The sequence below is a fragment of the Taurulus bubalis genome (genome assembly GCF_910589615.1).
Source record: "Taurulus bubalis genome assembly, chromosome: 14".
Classification (NCBI taxonomy): domain Eukaryota; kingdom Metazoa; phylum Chordata; class Actinopteri; order Perciformes; family Cottidae; genus Taurulus; species Taurulus bubalis.
In genome coordinates this window covers 15,480,897-15,503,025 of record NC_136602.1, presented here as the reverse complement: position 1 = coordinate 15,503,025, position 22,129 = coordinate 15,480,897, and the positions used below count along the sequence as shown (strand labels likewise).

Sequence of the window (22,129 nt, the reverse complement as noted above, 5' to 3'; positions counted from 1 at the left end):
ATGATAATATCATCAAGATAACTGTGCCTCACATTCCCATCTTCTTTTAGCTCGATAGTCTTTTGAATACCATCCAGAACACCCGTTACTGTTCTAAGCCAGAAATAATTGACACTATCAGATAAAAAATATAACACCTACTTCATACTTCAAAGGTTATGTGTGCGTTTGTTTTAATGTTAAGCCAGGGAGACTAGCTGTGCCTGTCTGAATATGACAGTTTGAGGGAAAAGAACATGAAAAAGAGCTAATTTTCAAAGCATGACTGCTGCCAATTGGTCTGTGCTTTACGAGTCACTGATAAGACTCTTTGAGTCACAAAGCTTTAGATCAGCTCGGCGAGAACTGAGGTCGGTTTAGATAAAGACATGTGCACATTGAGATTCAAGGGCCTGCGGGGGTCTTTGTGAGGGAAGAGAAAGACAGCAAATTCAGAACAAAAATGTCAATAGTGGACGTCTCGTGTGTATATATTTGTATGACCTATACTGTTTTAGATACCCCAGGTGAAAATGAATGCATACAGATAATGACAATTCCACTTCATCCGGTAGATGGCGCTGTTGCAGTGCCTCCAGGACTCAGCAGCAAGCAGCCAGAGCAAAGCGCACCCTTTTTTAATGTTGAAACAGTCTCTACTCACTGTAGTGGCCAGGCAGACATATGTGTGCGTGAGGGTGAGAAGGAGCAGGGAGATGGTACTTGTCTCCGGCAGCCTCCATCAGGATTGAGGTGTTTTACAGTATCTGCCCTGCTTAGTGGCCTTAAGGATGTACGGTGAGAAGGAGGGCACAGTGTGGGACCGGGTCGGGCGGCCCCACCGGGACTGCATGTGCTACCTTGGACCTCCTACTTTGATGCCCATGTAAGACATTTTAACTTTTAGAAATGCATTGCAGCCGAACGACAGGAGGCAGTGCCCCACCTGTTGCTCACTTGATTACATAGGCGCATTGATAAAGTAGGACAGAGGTGTTACAATATCCTGTATAGCTGCAGAGTGATCTCTTTGAATGTGATTGATGTTTAAAATACAACCGCTAAATTGACGTAATTGTGGCGGACAGATTACAATTCTGTAAAAAAAAAAAAAAAGAAGGAAAAAAAAAGAGTTACACGCCGATTTTCTCTGAGTGCGTCAGTAAGTCATGTTTTGCTTATGTTGACGGTTTCATACACCTGAGCGAGGCTGTCACGTCAGCACGGTGGTATACTTTGTCAGGCGTATCGCAATGGAGATTAATTTGTGCAACATTCAACCATTCGTTTTCTTTGTATCTCACCTGCTGGACATAAAGAAGCCTATCTCTATCTCTGATAAATACCATGTACTGTATAGCCTTTAGGCTGCGCGCAGTTTGTGCCCCAGTGCCTCCATGAAGGCATCTCCAGAAATCCCTCGTGGTCGATTCATTAGTTCCAGATGCCTATATAAGCCTATACTAGGAGTTGCACAGTGCATTGTAGCAGTTGCAGGAGCAGTCACTTCCGCTTAGCGTCTCTCACAGCGTTGTCGTGAGGACTAAAGACCAGTGAAGGATGATGATTTACAAGAGAGGAGCTGCAGGGGGCCATAACGCCTCTGTGGAACAGAGCCCCGGCACTTACTTCCCTGCTTTAGTCAATACAAACTCTTGTCTTATCAAGTTATATTCAAGTTCCACAGGCTCCCCTTGTCCTTTGCTTGCGTTTTTGGTCTTGTAACACCGGCCACCCCTTGTTCTCTCTTCCCAGCGGGATGCGCAAGTCGCCCGACGTGAGCCCCAGAAGGCTTTCGGACATCAGCCCTCAGCTCAGACAGCTCAAGTACCTGGTGGTGGACGAAGCCATCAAGGAGGACCTCAAGTCCTCGCGCTCAGTGGAGGACATCAACAGCGCGTCGATAGAAGAGCGAATATTGCGAATCACCGGCTATTATGGATATCAGCCTTGGAATGCAAGCTACAAGAGTGAGTCCGTTTGTATGCATGGAGCTGTTAACTTCTGTGACTACACACATGCTGCATGCATGGAGCTGTTAACTTCTGTGACTACACGCTACATAGTGCATCAGAATCAGAATCAGAACCATGCATTGCCATGTATGTTTTCACATACAAGGAATTTGTCCTGGGGAGGCGCATAACATTTAATATTGAACAATACACAGAGTGCAATGGGCGCATGAATATTTACAATTACATCTACAGTAGACTATAACATTAAAGTTAAAATAAAGTGCACAGACAACAGATAACAGTACTTTAAGGTGGAATGCAGGAGCTGTTAAGTGTTAACACAGTCTGTGTATGTACTGAGGACCCACACAACCAGACTTGTAGTTGTCACACTGCGGTGAGGGTTGTCTTGTCTTGGGTTTTTGTCTCGTAACTTCCTGTTTTATTTTGAAGCCTGACTCTCCTCTCGTTTCAGGTCACTTGCTCTTCCTCATGTGTCACCGGTCTGATTGTCTCCCCTGATCCCTGAGTGGTCCCACCTGTTCCCCATTACCCTCATGTGCTTATAGTCTGCGTCTTCCCGCTGTCCTGTGCCAAAGTGTTTGTCCTGGTCCATGCACCAAAGCCCGCGTCCACAGCCCTAGATAGATTTTGCCCAAGAGTTTTGTGCGTAAGTGTTTTTGTTCTGTTTTTTTCCCCTCCTTCGGGAGTGCTTTATGTTTGAAGGATTAGTGAGAGAGTTGTTTTGGATCAAAGGAAACAATAAAGTGCGCCGGTACGAATATCCGCTGCATCTGCGCCCTCCTTTTAGACCAGGCCTGACAGTAGTACACATCTGACACATGACACTCAGATAGCAAAAGAGTACAGCAGGCTGAGATGTAATAAAAAGCTTGATGTGTGTGCTCTAACTGCCATGGTTACACATAGATGGAGTTAGAGGACCCCGAACACTGGTTCATCAGTGTTCGGGGCCTAGCATGAGTATAGCATGTATTGCCAACCCGTGGGAAATCATTTGCTGGTTTCACACTGTGACTGTGAGAGTTCACAGGATTAGATAAAGGCATTGTGATGCGTCCATCCTTTCATCTACACCCTTTACTTCGATCAGAGTTTGTTGTTAAAACAAAGTGCTGGTGTGCCATGCACACGGACAAGAGAGCTTGTACAAAAACATTATTTCCACAGAATATAAATGTGAAATGTGCACACTGATAATTAGCTGCTGAAGCGTCAGTGTTGCTCAGGGTTGCTGCAGACAGTGAGCTAATGTTTGTTGAGCTCGGAGCCAGACAGTGGGAGTGTTGCTCGGAGCGCTTGATTCTTTGGAGAAAAAAAGTTGTTAATGTAGCTTTTATTTTCTCTCTCAGTTCCTTTCTCTGCATCATCTCTGCTGCAGATGGATTGCAGCCTTGCTTCACTTGCTCTGTCTTCATCTATCTTCCTCTTGCTGTGGTGGTGTCGGGCCAAACCACAGTCTGAACAACTGTCAATCTTCTGTGTGTGTCTGTTATTCGGTGGGATTTTGCTGGTTGATGAGCTGTAGTTGGTAGCTGGTGGAACATTTTGTAAATTTCATATGAGAAACTGCAATATTAAACAGCTGCATACTACTTTAAAATGCAGAGGCCTATACCTAACATCTGAAAACTGCAGACTTCACAAGACATCTGCTGTTCAGATCTGAATTTGTCTTTACTTCTTTCATACTGGTGCTGCGACTATAAGGATATTCAGGTAAAGTGGATCATTAGACAATGGGCTGATTGAATACGTGGTGGAGTAAAGATTGAAAGAGATCTATTTTTGTTAGAGGAATATAGAGATTCATATTTATTTACATTGAATGTAATATACATTGGCTGCCAAAGCAAATGTAGTTAAATATACTTACGATTTTATATGTCCTTTGATAGCCGAAAGTGCTTTATATTGTGTATTTTTTATAGTTGCCCTTCAAATCTTATTAGTTCAATGCATATTGTATAAATATTGCTGATATTTATTGATGTAAGCAGTAATACATAGATTTAGTTTAATTTGATTAGTTGTGGAAAAGATAAATGGTGGAATGTTTTTATTAAACTGAATGCAAGTTATGAAGGGTCCACTTCATGGTAAATGAGATAACCAGTGGGTTTAATTAAAAGAAAAACAATGATGATAATGAGAAAAGAAATCGCTGCAATAAAAGCAGCCACAACTTTAGTCATATAGTGTCGTCTCTCCCCTTAAACAGCATTTTGATGACAGCAGTCGTAGTGCAATTATACGATTTCATGAAGAGTTGCACTGTTGCCTCAGACTTATTCCTGCGTCGTCATGAGAATGATAGCTTCTCCATTAATTGGTGTTTCATTTTGCCTCTCAGGAAATGTTAGGTTCATTCCGGTTTTTTTTGTACCTTGCAAACCAAATGTAAAATTATCATAAAATCCACACAGTTGTTATTTCATTCTGGCTCTACAGAATCAGCCCACAACCGGACTACTCAGGACGCACTGGCAACTAAAGCAATGGCTAATGGCTGGAGAGTGGAGGGCTGATGCCGAAGGCAACCAATTTCAAGAGAAGTGGGAGGCTGAGTACTTCTCAGTACGGTGCAAAGAGATGCAAGTAGAGTGAAAGAGAAAGTGGAGTGAGTAATATGCCATGACTCTGCCATGAATGCAGGTATCACAAATATGTGGGGTGCTGTAATAGCGCTCTTAATGTATAAGTGCATGTATAACAGAGCCAAATGTAACATGAAAACCCGGCTCAAATCAAATCTGACAGGGAGTCTCGTCCCCTTGAGTCAGAGCAGAATTGATGTATTATAAGTGGATTATGCTGCAGATTTGTCCCTTTTCTCCCAGAATGCCACAGCTCTGCATTCAGGCTGTGTTTAGCATGTTTGGACACAGCTATGTGCTCCATACCATGTACCTGCAATGTCTTCTGTTTGAGTTTTAACTCAGACTTAGAGACAGAGCGCAAACATAGACTGGATATAAAAAGTAGACGTAGTCACTGTGACATCCCCCATTGGTTTGTGGACTACAGTTTCTAAAGCCTCGAGTTCGGCATTTTGTCCGTCACCATCTTGTTTTATTGCATCTAGCATTGACTCCAGAGGGTGAAGCTAAGTACAACCGAACGTGTAATTCTTAGCCAACCAAAATCCTATAATCAACTTTCACAAACTGAAAGTTGTCAGACAAAAACGGGACAACTCCTAGACCCGACAACGTCGTGGTAGTTAATCACAAGGTAGCCATGTCCTATAGCATACCCTGCTTTATCGTGTATTTGACTCTAAATGGGATCATAATTTACTAAATGAACATCCTGTTGTTTTGCAGAAGACTTGAAACTAGTGATTGAGGCCATGCACTCATGTTTACAATGTTTACCGAGGTAATAAATCAAGTGATAAGTAGGGTAGTGTTCTCATAGACTTCTATACACTCATACTTCCTTTTGCAACAGAGGAGTCGCCCACTGATGGCCATTAGAAAGAATGCAAGTTTAAGGCACTTCGGCATTGGCTTCACTTTTTTCCAACCATGTTTCCTGTTGATGCCTTGCATCTTAATGCCTGAGTTATTTACCCTGTTGGTTATGCATCCAACCACACTACACCTTTTAGGCATTTATTTGTTGTTTGCTAGCAGATGAAAGTGACAAGGAGGTACCACTGAATTTGGTATCAGTGCTGCAGACATTCTGACATATTAGCTCCTTTATGTCCATTCACCATGGAGGGTTACTTCTGCTGATTCAAACAAAATGTCATCTTAATACATCAACTCACATCATGATTATTAAAACATATTAATGTCCTCTTTGCAGACAGATTAGAATTTTGCCCGAGCAGATGGTTATCCACTCAGTGATACAAGTTAACTATTATGAAGGAAATGTGGAAAGTAGAAACTTCTTTTTAAACTGAGAGTGTCATCACTTTCCCTTTTGCACGATAATTCCTTCAGGACACGAGACACAGCTTTAGCTGATACCATTTAAAATAATCTTGAAATTAATGTTTTGGGGATTTTTATTTTCCCTTCAGTTATCTTACTGGTTCATGTTTATTAAATTGCTTATGTTGGTCTTTTGCATTCTTTGGCATTTCCAGAGTTAAGTCCATGGACAGGTTCAGAATGAAAAGCGTGTTTTACTCAATAGACATGAATGGCGTTTAATAAGAATAGGCCTTTCCTTTGCTTCGGAAGTCGTCCCTTTAGGTTTGCGAAGTTCCACTTAGAAGTGAAACGTTTGTCAGACAAACAGACTCTGTTCTTTTCCTAATTTACTCACGCTATCTATCACAAATGTAGTGTCCCCTCTGGTGCAAATTTAGAGCTTCAAGAGGCATGAAATGAGGTTGGATTCTATTTTGAGCTCAGGGTTTGAGGATGCTGAGATGCAACAGTGGAGCGGGTTGAAGAGAGACTAGGTACAAATCTACACATCCACTGCTGGCAGTAACAGGACAGCTGGAAGGGATGGGCAAGGTATGTGCCGACTGAGATAATGACAGCTTTCAACTCGGCTTGAGTTGAGGAGAAAGACAGGAATAGTTATGCAGAAACACCCAGCTGCTCAGGAGAAATCCAGCTTGGCAGAGTCACAAACTCAAACTCAAATTCAAAAAACAATAGCTTTTTCTTCCAATCTGAATTTACACTAGTGTCCAACAATTAATTAGTAAAAACATATCCGTTTCTCCATCAACAGTGAGTCAAGGGTAGCGCTCTTTTCCTCACATAATTGGTCCTTCATTACTGTAGCTCTCTTTGAAGTATAATCCACAGCCGGGTGGGAAATTTAGTCAATCACGACCTCAAATATAAGTTCGTAACAGACGGATGATGTATGACATACTAAGTGGGTGAAATTCTCTTAAAAATAGTCTTGCCAGTATTTACACAATGGTGTATAAACAATACATAATAAAAGAACAGTACGAGCATTTTAGTTGTTACTCTGTCACAGCTACAGAGATAAGAGCATCGCTTCACTGAGTAGAAGAACATTTGTTTGATCCTTCTGCTCTCTGTATTCATGGTGTGTATTAGACTGAAAATGAAACCTCTCCAGCCTTGATCAACTTCCTCTGCATCTGTCGCAGTAATTCAAGCCAAGGGAATATGCACGCACAGAACAGGAACAAGTCTTGCCGTGTAGGCTGATGTTCAGTCAAGGATGCACGATCATCTCTGTATGTAAACAGAGTCAGTGTTGCGCTCAAATTTGCACATGTTCACATGCAGTAATCCACAAAGCAAAAGGAAATGGAGACAACCGCAGTAGAGCATTTAGGTAAACAATTACATTCCCTTGCATGGTTGCATCTCTATAATGTTATTCTGTACTTATGCATACAGGAGGACTTACACATCATGATATATTTAATATTTAATGTAAATATGTTTTATAACCATATGGTCCCAGTAGCTGACATGTTCAGACATACAGTCTGATACTGAACTGAACTAGCTCTCTGTTTTGGTCGTCCATAAAGGGACATTTCTGATTTTAAACAAATCAAATATATATTCAGTGAATTGACCCAGGAATTTAACATGAAAACATTTATACGGTTGGAGTGTCTTTAAAAGCATAGACAGAAACAGTCGGTTGCTACTGTATTACCCGAATCATAGCCATTTCTGACTCCAACCAGTCCTTAAATAATGTCCCCATTGTTTCAAACAACACTGTTTGAGCTGAACATGTCTCGTGTTCTGCCCAAGTGGTGCAAGCAAGGCTTCTCTGAACTTTTTTTTACCATCTCGATTACAGTAGAAGCAGCTTCTGTTGCGTAACATCACATCTATAATTTAGAAGATGCATAGATCATCAGGCACCTGCTCCTGAAGTCCCGCTTGTGCCCACTGGACTGGAGAAGCTGCAAATCAGCTACACCACTCTGAAGAAGAAAAACCTTCCGTCTTGTCTCTGTCAGCTGCTCGTCTTTTATCTCAGTGTCTTCCAAAAGGGGTGGAGCTAAGAGAGAGGAGAGAGAGGGGGAAATGAGACCGCCAATTCAGTGGGTTTAAAATAGTATTGTGTAAAACATATCGTCTCAGTCCAGAGTTGGATATTTCTTATTTCTTTGCTATTTCTTGCACAGGGACACATTGCTTGATGGAGAGGTAAACACTTTGCATGCATGAACTTGTGGAGCATCTGTATACCTTTATATAATATCTGAGAGAACATGGTTGCCTCAGCTTGATATCGTTCGTGCTTGTGCTTCTCAGAATTAACCCTGAAGACAATAGCGCTAAGTGAATCGTGGCTGTAGTTCTATGTTCTCAGTGCTCATTCTTCCTTGTCATGAAAAGCCTGCCAGTTCAATGCAAAATCCTGTCCTGCTGTCATCCCTTTCTCCTCCTCACTTTTTTTATCTGCTGCTAATTAGAAGTTGTGAAGTGATGACTCCTACCTCAGTGTAATTACCAGAGTCTGTGGTGGCCACACACAGCACATCATTGTCTGTGTTGGCCACAATAGAGCAAGGCTTGGGAACAGGGAGAGCAAAGTGTAAATGGGGTTGTGCAAGCAATTAGGAGGTTTATGTGGGCATTACGATGGAGAGGATGAGTATTGATGGCAGCTTGAAGCACTGATACACAAACACAAGCCGTTGTCAACTGCTCTTATCTTATCTTGCATGAGTTTGAGACTTAAACATATTTTTTAGTTCACTTGTTCTGCTTAAAGCAATTAGAACAACGGGCGCAGACATCGTAAATTTGACAGAAAGAAATTGTCCAAAACAGAGATGAGACTGCAATCTTGCCACTTGTATCATTGCCAAGTGTCAGGAGTGAAAGTGTGGAAGAGTAATAAAAGAAAGAAAGTCCGCTCTATCTATATCTCAGCCCTGGAGTCGTATCTTTTGTTTGGGAAAGAAATATGGTTTCAACTGACCTAGTTATAAAAGTCACCTCTCTCACATCCCTGTGCCTTTTCTAGAGCAATTTTACCCCTCGCTACTTCAATTTGGCCCTTCGAAAAATATAGAAGCTTCCTTTACATTTTATTTCAGATTTGCATATCCCATTATACACTAAGCTCCTGTATTGATATCCACTCTCATATTCCATATTCCCAGAGCAATGTGTTGGGTGCATGACCGACAGCTGACCTGCTTACTGCATCAAGGCTTGAGATGCTATAGAATCCAACATCAACACTTGTCCGTTGATTACAGTAAGAGCCGGTGCGTTAGAGAACTACAGCAGCAGCAAGAAAACAAAATACAGTAGATAGGCACACTACTTATGAAGCGTCAATTAGTTCGCTTTTTTTGCCCAATGTGACGACTTGTGTGTCATCGGGAGGCTTGTACAGATGGAGCCACAGAGAGCTTGAACTCTGATATACTGACTGGTCACAAACTGCTCAGCTACTAACAGGATACAGTTACAAGGAGCATTTTTCCAATGAAAAGACATTTAATAAACACCGATGGTCACCGATGAAAAGAACTTAAAAACTGGTTCAAAAGGGAAAGTTTTTTCAGAGACTATTTAAAGACGTTGATTGAACGTCCATATTTAGACAATTTTTCACCGGGATTTCTAATACCAAATGTTTTCATTCTCTACGTTGTGCTAATAGTAGTATATCGTAATTTTAGCGCCTAACTAAGAAACCACTTCCACATTTCTCAGTTAAAAGATAATATTGCAAATCCGTTGAAATATGGTCTAAAAGCGAACGTTTAATCAACGTCTTCAAATAGTCGGTGAAGAAACGTTCACTTTCAAACGTCTTTTGAACGTCTTTTAGCCATCATCGTATTTTTGTAATGTCTTTTAAACTTAAAAATACAAAGAAAACCATGTGACACAGGCAACAATAAAACATTTTTATTAAGCAACAATGTAAATATAACAATGTTCTTGAAATAAAGCTACAATGAAATAGAAAATACACAAATCTCCCTTTCTTTAAATGTCGTTGTCAAAGCCACCCAAGAGCCGGTTTCTAATTTAAAGTGAGCATATGTAAATAAAACAAGTATTAAAAATAAATATTCACTTTGGAACCAGTTTTGAACATCTTTTTACCGGTGACCATATTTCAAATGCTCACTGGGATATTTCATAGTATAAATACTGTGTGGATGTTTCTGTATGCCAAATAACTGTGTTTTAGCCCTCTTCTTGTTCACACATCCCTTTGTTTTACTCACTTCCTGCATATGCCAACTGAATGCAGCCCCACTTGTTTTTTTGTAATGTATTTTAGATCATGCCTAAAAACTCATGATTTTAAAATGCATAAAGTATCAGCATAAAATTATACTAATGGTGCCTGTTTCACTTTGCATTAGTGGAATCCAGCAGTTCAAGTACTTACAAAGTATGTAGTTGGCGTGAAGCCTCTCGTTTATTTAGTCACTTTACTGTAACAGCAGGCAATACATTCGGTCTAGATACAAGACTTTTCTAGTGGGAAGGTGCAAAAAGCCACAGTGAGACATATTTACCCTCCACTGTTTGCTTTTTATCAGGTGTGAATGATTTCCCACCAACCTGTTATGTAAAGGAAAATAGATGTCAAATATTGAAGTTTGATTCTCTCCTCAAATCATTTTTGTTGATGCACTATTATTATCATACCTTCTTCCCTGCAACATCTGCTTACGCCGCCTTATTTTGAGCATATTGTCTGATTTAATTTGGCTGACAGGCGTTCCTTATATACTTTATGTGTGACTGAACAGAGTAAGTGCTGCAAGCCAATCGATCAACCCATCTGAGCCGTACTCCTGAACCTAAATCTATTCCAGTCTAATCTTTTCTCTAATGGTTTACCTCTTTGTCTTCATCACTTTCCATCTTAAGGTAAAAGCAGGTAGGGACTTGGAGAAGCAAAATCATTTCTGCCATCACTGCCACTCAGCATTTGACTCGTTTTCCTTTGTCAAAGACGAGGGTCAAAGAAGCAGGAGCAGCCACGCATGGCATGTGAAGCTTCTATGCTGACATTGTGCATCACTCTTCATGTCAAATCATCTTCACTCTGTGTTACTGGCTAAAGCCTGGGATTAAAGGAATAGTTTGACATTTATTTCTTCACTGACTATAGACTAGCTATTTCACCTGTTTCCAGTGCTAATGCTAAGTTAACTGGCTGCTGGCGGTACAGGCTACACAGACTTGAGAGCGGTATTCAACTTCTCAGCTAACTCTCTGCAAGAAAGCGGATTGGCGCATTTCCCCAAGAAGTCATACTATTTCTTGATGTAGGGGATTTGTTCCCCGATACGATGCTGATGGCGTACAGACAAGCTACTGTAAATGTGTGAAAGCTGGTTGCTTCTTGAGAGAGCCACACAAAGTCTGAATAGATCTGTCAGAGAAAGAGGGGGAGAACAACAGAGAAGACCAACTGGATGACAGAGGCCCTCATGCTGCCTCTGTAGTGTGATCGCTGTGGTCCGCCAGCTAGTTGGTGGAGAATTATCACTGCTGAATGTTTGACACATCCTTTATGTGTGAAATAGTTCAAAGGGGAATCATCCTCACTGAAGACTGCGTGCACTCCAACTGTAATGTTTTCGGAAAGTTTTTTGTTTGAAATGACATTTAATTAACGTAGATAGACTTTTGGAATACAACCAGCTGATAGGTTACACAAGTTCAAACCATAATGAAGGATTTGGTCAGTTTAAATTGCTAAGTTTATACAGATGACTTGTTCAGAATGACATTTAGCAGAGATTCTCAGTTTCTCATTCCATCTCATAGATTATTGGTGAGCTTGGAGGAATGTCACTAATGACTGTGAGAGTGTACGCAGTTGAAGCTATAAGCGAGTGCATCCGACCATCTCCGGTTCCTCGCTGAGAAATTCATAAATAGTGAACAATAGCACAGTGTAAGCACAGAGAACTCCCCAGATGATGTTTTTTCATGTGTCCTGACTGTAGCAGATCTGAAGCGCTTTAAAGTCTTGATGCGCTATGTTACAAACTGTTCGAGATGATGAGTAGGACATGACTTAAAAGATATGTTGTGTTCCTTCTCTCATGTACTCTTTGAAAGCTTCTGCCAGGAAAACATTTCTGAGCAAGACTCAAAAGTAGAAGTGCATTCAAGGTTTTCATGATTTAATATATTCTATTTTAAAGGATAAAGAGCTGGTCATGAGCAATAAATATGTACAATAAAAATGGAAATAATTTCCCCAAAGACCAAGGTGATCAAATTACTGGTTTTGTCTGACCGACAGTCAGTCCAAAACACAAAGATATTTAATTTACAACTAAGAAATGTAAAGACTTAAGCAGCAAATTATCAAATTTGAAAAGCTGGAAAGAACATGTTTGGCCTTTGTAAGGATTATTTTCATTATCAATTATTTGATTGATTAATTGGTTGTTAATTAGTTGTTTAGTTTTCCTGAAGTCTCCTGAAGTGACACATGTTGCATGGCCCAACAAGAGTCATGCTAGCTACTTGAGCTAAATGCTAACTTCTGCACGCTAAACTGCTTCTGGTAATGTTACCATGTGAAGCATGTTAGCAAATATTTGATCATCAATTGTAAGTCAGTAAAACACAATTGATCAGTTATCAAACTTGTTGCTACTGATTGACTAATACATTACTTGACTAAATGGTTCAACTCCACTTGACTTAGAGATAATTCATGAATTATTAAAATGGTTCAAGATATATTTTCTTTTAGTCATGTACAGACTAATCGTTCTATCACATAACACATGAATTACTGTTTAGATTATGGTTTTTCCCTCTCTGTTCTTCTGAAGAGAATGAAACATTTCTGTAAAGTTTTGTTTAACGCAAAGTATTGTTTTCCAGTTTCTTCATACAGACGAAGAAGAAGAATTATAATAATGTCCCTCTTCATTTTGCACTGGTTTCATCAGAAAGTGTTGGTCTCCAGACAGACCCAGACTATTTTCTCTCTTGTACTAAACATGAGTATTTTATTTAAGTCTTAAATGTCTGTGATGGGGCTACAGTCAGCCTGAGAGCTGTGAGAGCCGAGGGAGCGAGTCTTCCCCATGCATGTCACTATAAGTCATTATTATAACCCCCAGCCCTCAGTGTACAAAGTATTCAACATGAAGTAGGGAAATCAGGCAATTAAGGGGGCTGTGGACATGGACGAGAGCCGACAGCCAATGGGGGGAGTGCAGAAGGAGCCAGGAAAGCTTGAACCTCCTCTCCCCCTCAGGGAGCTGACTGGTCACATCCCTCAGGCCACTGCGTGCACAGAACAACCACTTAATCACAATGCTTATTCAAATCAAGCCAATGCACACGCCTCCATTTGCCCAAGTACCTACTATGCACAAACACTCCCCGCTTAAAGGTTAGCACTCTGACAGAACTGTTTATGATTGGAAATTGTGTCAAGCATCTAAAAGCTTTGATTCTGTGTTTTGTCTTCTGGCTCCCAATATATTAGTATAATTAATTAGTTTACAACAGGTTGTTGAGTTCATTATACTGTCTGCTGTAAACAAGAGTTTTAAGTTTCTTTATGCTCTCAGCTTGTAAAGGCTAATTTTCCAAGTGGTGCAAATATTCTCAAAAAAGTCTATCAAACCCTCTCTTTCAACACTGTGAATTCAGGGTGTATTACTGTGGAGAATGGAGCATGGTTTCAGGTGACATTTGTCACCCATGATGGGCGACTGTGGCTCAGTGGTTAGCATGCCCGTCTTTCAATCAGAGGGTCGGTGTTTCGAGCCCCGGCTCCACTAGCCCTTGTTTATGCGTCCTTGAGCAAGACACTTAACCCCGAATTCCTCCCCGTTGCTGTGTCTACGGTGTATAGAGCAAAAATGTAAGTCGCTTTGAATAAAAGCGTCAGCTAAATGTAATGTAATGTACTCCACATTCATAATGAGGAGACTTACCTATAATGAGAAGTGGCCTCATTGGAATAATAAATTGCCTAACTTTTGGTAATTCCATCACCAGCTTATCAAGAAAAAATAGTTCCCCCATGAACCCTAAAATACGAAAAGCACAAAGCTGTGCGTTTACAGCCTTGGGAACGCAAGGGCATCACGTTCTATTTTTGTCCAACACTGATGGCTCACTTTTTGCCTGGGTGCTCTCACTGTTTGAGATTGGACTGGAGAACTGGAGGTGGAGAAGAGAGAGTGAATTTTGAACTACTGACACACACGCACACACCTGCTCCTGGCCTTTTGAATGGCCTGGAAACACCTGCTGCTGTAAGTGGATGGCAAGATGGGGTCTCTAGTGATCAGAAAACATGTTTGATCAGTGTTGCAGGCGACCCGGCTGGACTCGGCATCCAATCTGAACACTTCAAAGACAAAAACCGACAGATCTGCCGCTTGATACCTGCAGGGCAGGATTAATTTCTTCTTTCTGTTCGACGTCAATAAACACCACCTCTCCCTTGTGAGAGAGACTTTCATATTGTTACTGCTGCAACTGCCAACTGTATTCAACCACTAGTTTTTTTTCATGGTGTTTCAACCTATTCCCTAGCTTTGAATTATTTACCACAAAAAAAGCCGTTCTATGCCCAGTTTGTGTCAGTCTGCCAGCCTCAATTATGTTCAAGTAAAATGATTCACATCAACAAATCTCTGCATAATTGAGGTGTGGAGTCTCAGGTGTATTATTTTATTGTTATTCAACGGGCTCATTTGTGCACCGGATGTTCACTGTCCTGTCAGCAGTCTCCATGGTACCATCTGTAACCAAGATGAATCCCTCATTTAAAGGTCCCATGACGCCGACAAGGAGACAGTTAGACGTTTTTTGCAGGAGGAGCGAATGAAAGGTGGCAACAGGTCCTCAATCTCTAACATCCACGGCAGGATTCTGTGCCTAGTCACCACTCAGGCTCAGATAATGTTCTTTTCATTTGTTGTTTTGGCACTTTAATGATTATGGATAAATATTAGAGGTTTGGTCCCCTGTGTGGCCGTACCTGTTAAAGCATCCTTCAGCAGCACAATACCTCCTCACTCCTTCTGCAACCCTTTTATCAGCAGTAACGTTTCCAGTGCAACATCCAAACTAGGAAGGAGTAAAAAAAGAAAATGTCCCGCCTGAGGGATCAATAAAAGTATATCATAAATTCAGGGAAGAAAATAAATTCAACCAAGCCGTGTTGAAATTCATGTTGCTGCTATATAATTAAACTTCCTGAATGTAAAATAACCTGCAATGCACCAGTACATGAACGCTGCCTCATACTGTGATACATTCAGACACATCAGACACATCCCTGTGTATGAATGTATCACAGTTCAAACACACTGAATATATATATATAAATATATATATATATATATATATATATATATATATATATATATATATATATATATATATATATATATATATACACAGTATATTGTATATCTTAAATTCAATGTCATTATTTTTTTTGTTTATTTAGACTGACAAATGAAAGGGAAAGGCTGGAAATAATCGATACATATTTTGATCAACAACTTAACGAGGCCAACACTAGCAATTAATGTATGTCTAACAATTATCGTCTGCGTAGCCAAATCTTACTTATCTGTGCCAGCGACCTCCATCGTTGTCCAAAAACATTAACAATGTTATTACAACAAACCTGGGCATTGTACTTATTTTGAGTAAATCCCACCCTCGGTGCTGTAATTACCAAAGAACCAAATGAGTATGAAACCGTGGCTGAGACTAACGTGTGTAACATTTAATAAAAAGTAGCATTGTTCGGCTGATTGAGGAAACCCCTTTAAGACAAATACTACTAATTGTATTCTACCTAAAAGGCTCACCTTTACAGCGTTTAAAAGAAAAATGCATTTAAAGATCAAATCATTTTCCATGGCAAGTGTCTACTTTTGGAAACCAATATTGTTTTAAACAAAATATACATGGCCGCTAACAAGAGTTGCTTTTTCAGGTCAATCTCACTATGAAGGATGTCCTTAGTAAAAAAAAAATTAGCGAGTACCTCACAGTGTACCAGAGCTGTATTAATGTGCTTAGAAATAACAGGATCACAAAGAGATCACAGGTTTTGTGTTACTATTTTCGTACAGGTGTACTGTACATGTGTGTATGTGGGTCACATCATCGCCTTTATTTACTGCTGTCCCACTTTCTGCTCCATAGCTGTGCTAGTTGTTGATTTCTTGGTCACTTTTCACCCAAACCCTGAGCAGGTGCCTTTGTGTCAAATTACAAGTGGTCACAGTGCCCCCTGCAGGCACAATGGAGGTTCTGCAAAGTCAAGATAGTGTTACTTCAAGACAGCTCATATTTCTATTTTCATTTGGTCCATACTACTGTCAAAACACAGCTACATAATATGCATATAAAATGTACTATTTGTTACACATTTTGGGGCTGTATGTTTAAATTGCTTGGTTAATAACTGAAACAAAATGCATCATCCAAGAGCCTACTTTCTTTACGGAAAGGCTCTTTTATAGCAGAATTGAAGAAAAACCAATGACGTTACAACATATGGTAGAACTGCATGCCCCCACTTCCCAGCCTCAGGTAATACCCTCACATAAAGTGGTGGAGAGAAGCTTTTGGAAATGCCGCACCATAATTACAGCAATTTAGAACACTTCGAATAACGTTAAGCAAAGCTAAGTGCAGTTTAAAAAGGAGCCGCTTAAGAAAAAAATTGTTGGGAGGATTTTCTTTTTCAGTTTTAGAACCACGGAAAACTCTGAATACCAAAAAATGCATTGCAATTTAACTTTGGGCAGGTGCAAAATCAAAACAAAATGTATTACACAGTACATTACATATATTCTAAACTTGAACTGAACTTGTTATTTAGGCTATTTACCTGCCATGTAAAAAATGAAATAGTCATACTGTAGCTTGACAACAGAGGGAGCCAGCGCCATTCATGGGATAGACAATTCTCTGTGTGCATGAATTACCTCCTATGAAACGTCTCTTCAACCGGCTGCTGGGGTGCAAAGGTCAGTTTATTTGTTCTTGCTGTTAAGCGTTCAGTTGCCTCCTTTAGGACAGTTTGACAAGTAAAATCAGACAAACAATACAATCACCATAGTGCACCTCATTAGTGAGTCATTGTTAGTTAGAGAGGCTTGTTGTTGGAGGTTTGGACCCCCGGACAAGCTGAATAAAACTGGGTGAGCAAAGGGATCGTACCGGGCAGCTTCCAGGTATGAATGTGTGTAACTGTGTGACTGATCGTTGTGTTTCTTCCATTAAAATGTTCCTTTGCATCGGGTAGTGGTCAGAATCATTCTTGTCTCAGTAAAAGCATCTCTGCCCACACGTCCCTCAGCACAGGGTCCTATACTGGACCACAGCCTTCAGGCCTGCCTGCACATCTGGACCACAAATTAAACTTTTACTCATCACATGTGCTCTAAAACAACCTTAATTGGAAAGTAGAAATGTGCTACCAGGGGTTGATTCCTCTAGTGGGATGTAAATGTAATGGATGGCCCACTCCTGATTAGGTGTGGGCCATCGGGGTAGAGAATGATTATAAGGGCTATCACTTGGTGTTACAACTTGACAGCATATAATAGATGCTGCTGGACTTTATTAGCTATGGTTGTAATTAAGAGGAAGTCCCTCATTACTTTATTATACGTTCGGTCTTCCTCCTGGACTCTAATGTGCTTTGTGAGGTTACAAGCTCTCTCACTCATTTACTCTTCTTCTCTTTAATGAATTCCCAGTCAGACTTTTTGTTTGTGTTTGTGGCAGCGAGCATATGTGGAAGAGTATGTTATCGAGAGTTGAAACAATTCAAAATGTTGTACATTTACTGGTGCCATCTTCTATAATGTGAATATTTAGCTTATTCTGACAAAACATATAAACTTGAGCCAATATTTTTGGGGGTGGCTGAAGCTCATGGGGAGAGTGGTCTTTCTGAAACCACAAGGTAGCCGGTTCGATCCCTGGTCTCCCCATAGTTTGCATGTTGAATGTCCTTGAGCAAGACATTGAACCCCCTGTTGCTCCCCGGGCGCCTCCCGGCAGCACACTGCTCCTTAATTACCTAGGATGGGTTAAATGCAGAGAATAATTTCCCCAAGGGGATTAATAAAGGATACTTTCTTTCTATTATTATTTTATGATATTTCATAGACGAAATGAGTAATCCATTACTTGAGAAAGTCATGTGAATCATTAATTTAAAAAATGGTTAGTTACAGTCCTAAAGTAATCTATGTGATTAGCAATTTGCTAATCTTGTATGTAGCATCTTCAGACTGACAACAAAGACATAAACAGATAGTTTGTTCCGCTGTTTCTTTCACGCATTGATGGTCTATTTGTTTTTCTGTTTATCATGCACTGAGGACAACAACAGCACTAGAACGTCTATACAGTCCCATAGCGGAGACTATCAACGTTTATAACATCACATCAAATATAATTTAATGCTCTTGTCATGGAGTGAATTTATATTACAATGATGCACAGAGGTATTAATTTACCCCCAGACAACAGGGGAGTGCTTCGCAAAAGATAAATTAAAAAACCATGTGATGAGTGACTTTCATTTGGAAACATCCGCCTACATTATACATTAATGATCTGCTATTATGATTATTGCAGTTATCAGTCTCAATAGCGTAGCATGTTTTACAGTGTAAGGTTACACATGTGAATGAAAGATCAATGTAAGTGTGGGCCACCATGTAGCTCTGCAATGTAACTAAAATGGGGCGAATGTTTTGGCAACAGTTTTCTCCCTCCTACACCTCAGGGGAACCCGCCAAGGCCATTAATCCAATAAACTGATGTTGGATGCAGTACCTTGACAGTCACCTGCCTGCACAGATGAGCTGTGTCTGCTCCGAAGCTGTAGAGACAGGGGAAGTTAATTTGACTTGACCTTTCTGATACTTGTAAAAAGCTGTTATTTAGGACTCCATGTCACCTACTCCCCTTATCTTTTCTCATGGCTTGGGAGTTATTAAGTGTGAGGGCAACGAGACAGACTCTTCAGTTCCTTAATGAAGCCTCAGTTCTTATGTTTACAGCCCTGCTACCTGTTTCTCATGCTAAGAAGGAGCCTGAAGGGACCCGGACTGGAACAGTGGAGGGAGAGACGCTTCACACAACTTAATATTACTATTATTTATTTATTTCAGAAGGAAGCAAACACTGAAATCCTCTGTTTTGTTTACTGAAAAGAGAACGTTGCCAATATTTGATATTTATAATAATCACGGCACCATTAATATTCATAGCAATATTAAAATTAATTGACCCATTTAATTTTCTGTGTACATAACCCCATCTGCTTCACTCCAACAGTGGAACTTGATTATATCTGCTGATTTTCAAGCTGGGAAAAGTTTGGAAAAACTAGAACGTTAATGAAAGTGCAATTTTACAACAAGATTAAGAGTTTGCAGCCATGCTAGCATCTCTGCAGACATGTTCTGCTCTCATGATGTCTTGGCCAGGAGTGTCTCCAAGCTTCATTATTAGCTGAGTATGGATCCCATTGAGTAGTTGTTATTGGTGTTAGACAAGGAATTTACTTCTTTTAAAATCAGGATTAGTTGTTTTATTGGATATGAAATGCTAATAACAAATATGTTAATGTTTTGGCAAAGAGGCTACAGCGCAGCGTCTGTACCAAAAAGCTGCTGTACAGAAATAAAGCGGGGCCTGTTTACTCATATTGGCAGTACTGGTTAATTTAGATCAGACTGCAATGAATCATTTACTCTTACACACACCTTATAGCACTCCAAGTCAATCATCTTTCACGATTAAGTGCAGCTGAAGCACTTTTATGCTTAATCAATAGAATAGATTTCAGATTACCTCATTTCTTCCTTCCCATGTTGCTATATGATTACAGTAAACAGCTGATTTATAAATGAATGTGTGTGAATATGTATTAGATGGAACTTTCAAGGCTGTATCTCCGGACGAAGTTGGTGTTCAAAATAAATCGAGAGTGTACATTCTTATATAGTCGTTATGTCATTTTTCTTTCTTCAATATTGTTATCCATTAAACATAACTTTTTGAGGGAAATGGCTCAACAACTATTGGATGACTTGTGAGTAATTGTGAGCATATATTTTCAGATTTTGAAAAAAACAAAGTGTGACCGGAGACATAGTGATAACTTGAACTTGGTATAATTGTATATTTGGAACAACAGGCTTTGAGAGTTTATATTTGTTTTATGCTTTGTGTTTCCAATAAAAGATCCATATTCCAATTTCTATCAAAAGTATTTCTCTTAGTATATGACCTGATAGCTGAAGGGTAATAGCACTAACTGCAATGCCACCGGTTGCTTTCAGCTGGTTTAATGTGGTGACCTTTGTTCACTGGTCATACCCCTCTCTCTCCTGGTTTCTTTCTTTCTCAACTATCCAATAAAGGGGAAATTGCCTGAAAAATTTTTTTTCCTGAGCAATACCAAGTCATTACCGTTTCCCTGGAGAATCAGCATCATACTAATTTCTTGTTAAAGCATTTTTGCTGACTATGAGGAAACATTTTCATAATGTATCTGTCTTTTTATATATATATATATTTAACAGCAACATTGTTCAGTACTGTTTCAGTACCCAATTTTGGTTGATTCGACCATCAGTAGGAACATAATAGCAGCACTGATTGGTGCAGTTAAGGAACATTTGACCTGGAAAACGGCTAATGTGGCACACTCGTTATTCAACATGAATAAACATTCAAGAAAAGCATGTCTTTAGAGCGCACTAGCGCATCGCTCTGTATAGAGAGGAATTATCGCCTCTCAGATCTACTTCTGTCAGTCTCTGGTTAGAAATACGGATTCAAAAGGCTGTGCCGACGCGGCAACCTTTTTACACTTCTTTATTGCTCACACACGCTTATCTCTATTCATATACAGTATGTGTGTTAGAAAGAGTTGTCATGTGGCGTCTCAGAGCATGAACTAGTTTGATCCTCCTCCGTGTTCTCAGATAAAAGTCTATGAGTCACTGACTGGGATCTTTTAATGATCTCACCCGCTCCACCTATTTCCACCGCCCTGTCTTTTCTATCAATAAAAGCATGTGCACTCCAACTGAATTTTCTTACCATATACGCTGAAAATTGACAACATTATTTCCCAGTGACAGCTGGCAGCTGCAGTGCCCAAAAGGGACTCTCTCTCTCTCTCTCTCTCTCTCTCTCTCTCTCTCTCTCTCTCTCATCCTATAATTCATAGGTGACTTGTGTATAGTGTGTATCATCAAACACCCTGTGCTGCTCTTTTAGTTTGTTCAAAGTGAGTTCTTGCACTTCATCAATTAGCTAAAATCCACTGTTCTTGACATTTACCCTTCTCAAACCCAAACACAGGAGTCGGAAGCAATGGAAAATAGTAAAGTATCCAGTGGATTTGGTTGCTGAGGGACGCCAGAGTGGGTGTGGGCAGAGTGTTTTTTAGAGCTTCCTGTCCTAGTTAGGCAGGGCTTGAGTGTGAGGTAGAGTCTAAGCAGTGAATTATTCAGTGCAGCTTCCTTTAGGCATGCTCACATTCAGCTGCTACACACACACACACACACACACACACACACACACACACACATACACACACACACACACACACGCACACACACACACACACACATGCAGAGCCACTGCAGACAGACACGCATATGTATGTCTTTAATATGCTGTCCCTGTGAACAGGGACAGCATGGGCAGCACATGCATTCACAACAGGGACAGCAACAGAGACAACATCAACAGGGACATGCATTCACAGATCAATACTGAGCAGTTCAATTTGCAACACTGACACTATTCTGTTTGTGTGTGACGACTCCTCAGGTGTAAAGCACAAGTGATATGCAGAACAACATACTAAAGATATACAGAGAGGATTTCTGTTGAACAGCTCTAGCACAAAGTGAGTTGGATAGCCCTCAGTTTAAAAGTATTATGAAACTCGATGTGAAGCTTTTAAATTGCCACTTCAGGTTTCAAAGCCAATTTCTGTGGTTGTTAGAAAGCTAACAGACGAGAGTCAAGAGGCACTCAACAATATTTTCAGAACCTCATGAAAGAGCCTGAAAATGCGACCCACTTCAACACTTAGCAGTTTGGACTGTGAGGACTTTGGCAAAGTCAAAGACAGGACATGTAAAGGGTGATGTGTGAGTGAAAGCTATCAGGACTGTGACTTAGGTCAGTCAGTCAGATGGGATT

The 22,129-nt window shown here is 40.3% G+C and overlaps 1 protein-coding gene across 1 annotated transcript in view; it reads left to right on the top strand.

Moving 5' to 3' along the window:
- Window positions 1-770: 770 nt before the first annotated feature.
- The window catches only part of slc35f3b (solute carrier family 35 member F3b), a gene marked incomplete at both ends in the record, with an annotated part of 43,467 nt that continues 22,108 nt past the window's right edge, over window positions 771-22,129 (top strand). Inside the window, 2 exons of the mRNA XM_079229375.1 lie at window positions 771-865; window positions 1,735-1,949. Of these exons, the coding sequence (XP_079085501.1) occupies window positions 771-865; window positions 1,735-1,949 (310 nt within the window). The remainder of the gene's footprint in view (window positions 866-1,734; window positions 1,950-22,129) is intronic.